This window comes from Apium graveolens, chromosome 7, assembly GCF_009905375.1.
Source record: "Apium graveolens cultivar Ventura chromosome 7, ASM990537v1, whole genome shotgun sequence".
Classification (NCBI taxonomy): domain Eukaryota; kingdom Viridiplantae; phylum Streptophyta; class Magnoliopsida; order Apiales; family Apiaceae; genus Apium; species Apium graveolens.
This window is the reverse complement of record NC_133653.1, coordinates 182,526,039-182,532,325: the sequence shown is the minus strand read 5'-3', so window position 1 is coordinate 182,532,325 and position 6,287 is coordinate 182,526,039. Positions and strand designations below refer to the sequence as shown.

The 6,287-nt window shown below is 32.5% G+C and overlaps 1 protein-coding gene across 5 annotated transcripts; it reads left to right on the top strand.

Annotated features, from left to right (window-relative positions):
- The first annotated feature begins 1,055 nt into the window (after positions 1-1,055).
- Positions 1,056-2,690, top strand: LOC141672775 (large ribosomal subunit protein uL2my, C-terminal part-like). Of its 5 annotated transcripts, none has more exons than XM_074479439.1 (3): positions 1,056-1,221; positions 1,752-1,871; positions 1,966-2,690. In XM_074479439.1, exons 2-3 carry the CDS (start codon positions 1,781-1,783, stop codon positions 2,580-2,582), a joined length of 708 nt encoding a protein of 235 aa, XP_074335540.1. In that variant the 5' UTR covers positions 1,056-1,221; positions 1,752-1,780; the 3' UTR covers positions 2,583-2,690. The 5 variants fall into 5 exon arrangements, with proteins under 5 accessions (XP_074335540.1, XP_074335543.1, XP_074335539.1 ...); XM_074479442.1 differs by lacking the exon at positions 1,056-1,221 and adding an exon at positions 1,227-1,240; XM_074479438.1 differs by lacking the exon at positions 1,056-1,221 and adding an exon at positions 1,247-1,336.
- The last annotated feature ends 3,597 nt before the right edge of the window (positions 2,691-6,287 follow it).

Below are 6,287 nucleotides of genomic sequence, written 5' to 3'. Positions count from 1 at the left end.
TCTCAGAAAAAGTAGCTTCTGCCTGCTTTTCACTTTTTAATCATTTTTAACTTAAAATTTGAGCTTCAATTCCATTTTCCAACCACCTTTTCTTTCTTTTTTTTTGCCTTTACATCACATATGCAGTCCATCCGAAATAATGAGACTCAATTAGAAGGGGAGTGACGTATTTATACAAGTTTACTAGTTAATCGATCAATAAGCAATTAAACATTTAATACTTTTTTTCCCCAAATGTCACGATTTGGGGTAAAATGACCGTCCATGTCATTTGGGGAAAAATGGCCTCAAATGTCATTTCAAAACGGAGTTTCGGTTGAAATTTTTCACTTTAATGAAAAACGGAGTTGCGTGTTTCGTTTTTAATTTTTTTATTTTTTTTTTAAAAACGCAACTTTAATTCATGTTTAGGAGGCAAAACGCAAACTTAAGATTAGTTTTTCATATTAAATTATTTTGGATTTGTGTTTTGGTTTTCGTTTTTTTTCTTTTTTTTCTGCATCCCGAGAAAAGCTCCGTTAGAATTTGCGTTTTTATGAAAAATTAAGTTTGAAACCCCGTTTTTATATCTATGAAATTGTGTTTTCATCAAAAATACAGTTTGAAACCACATTATAAACAAAAACATTAAGCGATTTTTTTTTAAAATGAAACAGAGTTTACTGATCGCTTTCAAAAAATATGAATTCAAGATGCGTTTTGTCATAGAAAAATTCGACACGAAACTGCGTTTTCGTTTATTTTGAAAAATTTCAATCGAAACCCCGTTTTAAAGTGACATTTAGAACTAATTTTTCAAAAATTGACGTTGAAAAAAAAATGACATTTGAACCTTTTTTCAAATAAGTCATAACAAGTCATAAGTTATTTTAATATTTATCAAACGTTCACAATAACCGACCAATAAGCAATTAAGCATCAATTACATTATTTTTCACATAAAGCATCCTCATTTCATACCCTAATTTCAGAGTCCTCTTTTCATATCATTATCTCATTTGTTCAGAACAACTAATCTTTATTTGTTGTTCATGTACGATTTAATTAACAAAATAAAATAACAACACGACCATAGAATTTATATATTTTATTTTCTTTCATTTATGTTGTTATTTTTTTGTACTTTTAAAATACCGGGCTTCCAAGCTCAAATTGGGCCCATTTAGTATTTTAGTTTTGTCGCAATACACACTGTAATTACCCATAGCTTTTAATACCCAGGTCATATTCTACTTCACATGTAACATTGGCTCATATTACTCTTTTATTATTCGCATATTTCATGCTTTATTGAATTGAAGTTCATTGTTTGGATGAATTATTAAGTGTTTTTTCGGTTAGTTTATGATTTGTATTGCAAATTAGTGACGCCCCACATATGCATTTTGTATTTTGGACACTGTTTGATGAATTTCAAAAAAGCTTTTTATCGACGACAAGGTGTTTGATGAAAGTTCTCTGAGAACCATTTCTGTCCAAGTAGTTGCCTTAAGCAAGTTTTGAGTAAATAGCCTGTTCTTTCTTAAAAAAAAATCGTGTTTCAGTGAAAGTAAATATGAAATGTTATGTTGCGATAGTGATGTTATGGATTTAAAGTCCATTCAGTTCCACATATCAAATAGTTTACAATGACTGTCTCCTATACTATCATTTTTAATTGATGAATACAACTATCATTTATTAAGATTGTTCGAGTTTAGTGTGTTTGCGTTTTGTTTTAAGACTCTTGTTCTTGGTTCAATTTATTGCAGAGTTGGTATAAACTTTAGTAGTTGGTGAAATGGCAGCAATTTTGAGGGCTCGCAAAGTTTCCTCAACCCTCTTCTGCAATTTCCTTCGTGCTCCCATCCGTCAGTTCACCGCTGCTTCAGGTCGTGCATTTTACCATCCACATTTTATATGTTTTATATGTATCACACATGTTTAACGGTAACTTTATGCCTTGCTGAACTTGTTTACTGGCAGATGCTAGTGCTACACAATCATCTTCGAGTAACCCGATGTCCAATCATGCTGTATGTTCCCTGGTCTTGAGCACATCCACAATGCAAGTCGGGAGCAAAATTCACAACATCAGTGCAGGTGCCTCACAGTCAGCTTTGAACAACCCAATATTCAGCCTTGACATAAGCTCACAATTTGGAAGCTGCATGCCTATCTCAATGATGCGAATTGGGACCCTAATCCACAACATCGAATTGAGACCTGGCGAAGGTGGCAAACTGGTGCGAGCAGCAGGCACTGCTGCGAAAATACTGAAAGAGCCATCAGCATCTAAGTACTGTTTGATCAGATTGCCGTCTGGGAGAGAGAAACTAATTGATACAAGTTGTCGTGCAACAATAGGGACTGTATCAAACCCTGAACATGGGACGAAGAGACTGAGAAAGGCTGGTCACAGTCGATGGCTTGGGAGGAGGCCGGTGGTGAGAGGAGTGGCCATGAACCCTGTAGACCATCCTCATGGAGGAGGGGAAGGGAAGAGTAAAAGTAGTGGTGGTCATGGAAAGGTTTCAAGAACTCCTTGGGGAAAGCCTACTAAAAGTGGTTATAAGACTGGGCCTCTTAAGAGAAGAAAGTAGTTTATGTTTTCTGGGGAATGTGCTTTTCTTATTGTTCAAGTACCCTAACAACTTCCAAGAATAATATTACTAGTTTTGATTTGACATTTTCACTAAATTATTGATATATTTGCGGAGGTATGTTGTTATGTTGGGATTCAATTATATTTTAGCTGCCAGTTATTTTACCTACTGGTGGTTGAGGATTTATCTTGATTTACAGCTAAAATGAGATGAGATGTTTGAGAAAACTAATCAGTCTGCAAATATGGTTAGTTTGGTATGTTTGTCTGATAAAGAGCAGTGGTTTTCTTTATTACATTGCATCTAAAGATCTTCATAAGCTCTGTAGCATTTTTAATTTTTTGGAGTATATGTTTTCTCTATTTTTAGGGTTTTAACTATATTCCGATGAAATTCATTTCATTTATCATGTACTAACATTTTTTATAATGCTGCATCATCTCTGCAATTTGTTTTCTTATGCTTTATTGGAAGGAGTTCATTCATTTCTGTAAAATAGACTGTCACACCCATGCACACATTTATTTAATATCTACATGTTTCAAATAGAAGAGACAATCAATAGAGTTTAGTTTATTCAAGATGCTTGGTTTGATCTTTAGTGCTACAATATTCTGTAACAATTTTTCTTTAGTAATATCACATGTCAATAATGTCATCACCAAACGAGATGTTAAATGGCGGTGAAAGATTTGCTGGGATGTATGGCGTGAAAGACTTGCACAGGTAATTTTTTGTTTAAAAGTTCGCCACTTGAATGAACTCTGCTTACGTACATGCCAATATTCCACAGTTTTAGTAATAAGAGTATAAGACATCTACAATTTAGTATTTCTCTAGTAAAAAAAAAAAAAAATTGCTTACATCTTGGTCCTATCACTTGTATATGTAATTATCATGTAACTGGTGACTGGATATTATTGGCCAGCTTCATAGTGTTGTGTTACGTCTGCAGTTCTACTCCATCTTCTGCACACATTGATGTACTTCATGTATATGAGAATGATGCTGGGTTTCATTAACACCAAGCTAATTGCTAGCTGCCATTATAAGATTTTACTCTTATACAATGCTAAATTTGTTTTCTGATTTTATAATTCCACAATTGGTACCCTTTATCCTTCTTTGCTAGTCACTCCCAAATTTGTTTTGTCTTCCAATCAAAAAAACTCACCGTCCAATTATTGCACTTCTGCAGATTGATGTACTTCACGTATATGTGAAGCTCATCATATGACGTATATCTATCTTCTGCACATTGATTTTGTCCCACCTCCTCGTATATGTGAAACTTGTTGTGCCACAGAGGTAACATCTGCCAAAGTTGAATTTTGAAGCTTAATTGGCTTTACTTCTTAATTTCTGCAAGATGCAAAATGTGTATTTAAACCTGTGCTTTTAATGTAATGGGGAGTATATTTTTGGGTTTTGTTTATTGTTCAACTTAAGACTGTTTTAAAAATGTTATAGTTGCTTTGTGCTCCTCAATATATAGAAGAATTAGATTAAAGACATCAAACTGATTCCATTAGCTATTACCTTATGATAAAATTTAGATTGACCTTTATCCTTACACAGATGATCTCTGAAGAGGACGATGTCATCCAAGAAACGCCCACAAAGTGTCTGCAGATTTCACGTCTGGTGCTAAAATTGATGTTGCTCAGTGGAATGTTCTCCAATTGAATACAGGATCTACCACTCCATTTATCATCACTTGTGGTGCTAATGCAAATTCTGAGCTGGTCATCATATCATTATAACTGACCTTGGAGGAGATGCATGAGTTTTTGATCAACTTTTTGAGGCTTTAAGCTTACTTGCCCTAGTACACTGGATGATCCGGGATTAGTATTCTAGATTGTACAGAACTCTTGCCACGAAGGTTCCAGCACTTAGGGATCTTGAAAAGGGAGGAAACTAAAAAGACTTGAGATCATGATCGTATTACAGACATCTATGGAAAATACCTCTCAGCTTGTTTCAACAGTCCGTACTCCATCGCTAGAGGTTTGAGCTATTGCAGTGTGTAAATGTTGCATCTGAACTTTTTTCGGACTTGCATGATTGATCATTCTTTAATTCTATGCATTTCAGTACGTGAATGGTTTTATGCATTTTATATGCATGCTATGCATAGAAAGTAACCAGTATAATACGGTGGCTGCATTAAAATTGTTGGTGTTTTGTAAATTTTCCTGAGTTTGATGGAGGCTTGAATTGTTTTTAACAATATCATGCGGCTTAGAAGTTTGTCTATCCTGAATTTCTGCGAATACTTTCTCAACATAGTATAATCTTTAGAAAAATATTACCAAACTATAATGTTGTTTTGTTTTCTAATTTTATTTATGGTCTGCGGGGTAGATAGTTTTGTATCCCGGGGAGATGGGTGAACTTTTGATGAATAACAAAACGAAAAACAGAATCCAAAAGCACATAATGGTAGAAGTTGGGGTTACATTTTCTAAATATAAAATAATTTTTTGAAAAGGACAAAATAAAGGCTTTGTGGCGAACAAAAAAAAGTTATATTCACTCTGGCAATTTAAAGTTTGAAAAGTAGTCAGTGCAGTATTGACCTCCCCCGCATCCAGCCTGATGGGGTTTCTATTCTAATTCGGTCTCAAAAAGGCTCATTTGACCCACTCATTCTCACTCTTTATCTTGGTCTACTATTGTGTCCCCATGTATTGGACATATTTCAAGTCACAATTACGGTATTGCATGTGACGTTTTACCCCGGACTCCTAACTTAAAATTAGGAGACAAAACAAAACAATGAAAATAAAAAGATTTTATAATTTTTTTAGTACTCATGTTTCCTAGTTTTTTCAGAAGAGAAGAGAAAAGATTAAGAGATAAATTTTCACCCACAAATTTCTTCCCAAAAAATGAGATTATTTGATGAGAATAAATTCACATATTTTTCAATATATTTTCCTCCAAATTAATATTTTCAAAATTTTCTTTAGTTTACAAGAAATAACTTGGCAAAATCTTAAATAAAGGTTTGTGCTTCTCTTCTTTTTTTTTCCTTTTTTTTCCGTTATCTTCTTTCATCAAAAATTTGAGAGAGTATAAGTTAATAATAAATTTGTTATTATTGAATCAAGAAAAATTATAAAAAATATAAAGAAAGAACATAAATAGACATATTTTTTTTTAATCCTAAAACGTTTAGATTATGCCAGAGTTTATTACAAAAAATATAACATATAATATACTGTATCCCTAAATTCTCACCTTTTAAAATATTTACCGATTAAAGACATATTTTAACAAAATTGAATATCATATTTTATATTTTAAACTAGACGAATGGAAACATGTAAATAATGTATTTCATGCTGCTTTAATGATTTATCCAAGTCATATTAAAACATGGGAAGTGATATTTTCAGTTTTTTATTTTCGGAGCAATTGTGTTGCATATAATGCTTTATATGCTCTCTGCATCCATAATAATTAATAATAATACTCGGAATTTTGGAAATTACAACAACTCTATATAGTTAAACCTCGATAAATTAATAAATTTTTGTAATCCCAACTCGGCCCCTTTAATATAAATTAATAATTATCTAAATTTATATAAAAAAAATATTAAAACATATAAGTCCTATTTGATACATAAACTAATAATTTCATCTTTTATCAAAATTATATATTTATTCTAGGATGTAATTTACTTACTTTTGA

What these genes read in the sequence shown, in the direction of transcription:
- LOC141672775 (XM_074479439.1), top strand. Translation starts at nt 1,781, where the DNA reads ATGGCAGCAATTTTGAGGGCTCGCAAAGTTTCCTCAACCCTCTTCTGC. An exon ending in TCAGTTCACCGCTGCTTCAG is followed by an intron (nt 1,872 to 1,965) that starts GTCGTGCATTTT and finishes GTTTACTGGCAG; the next exon opens with ATGCTAGTGCTACACAATCA.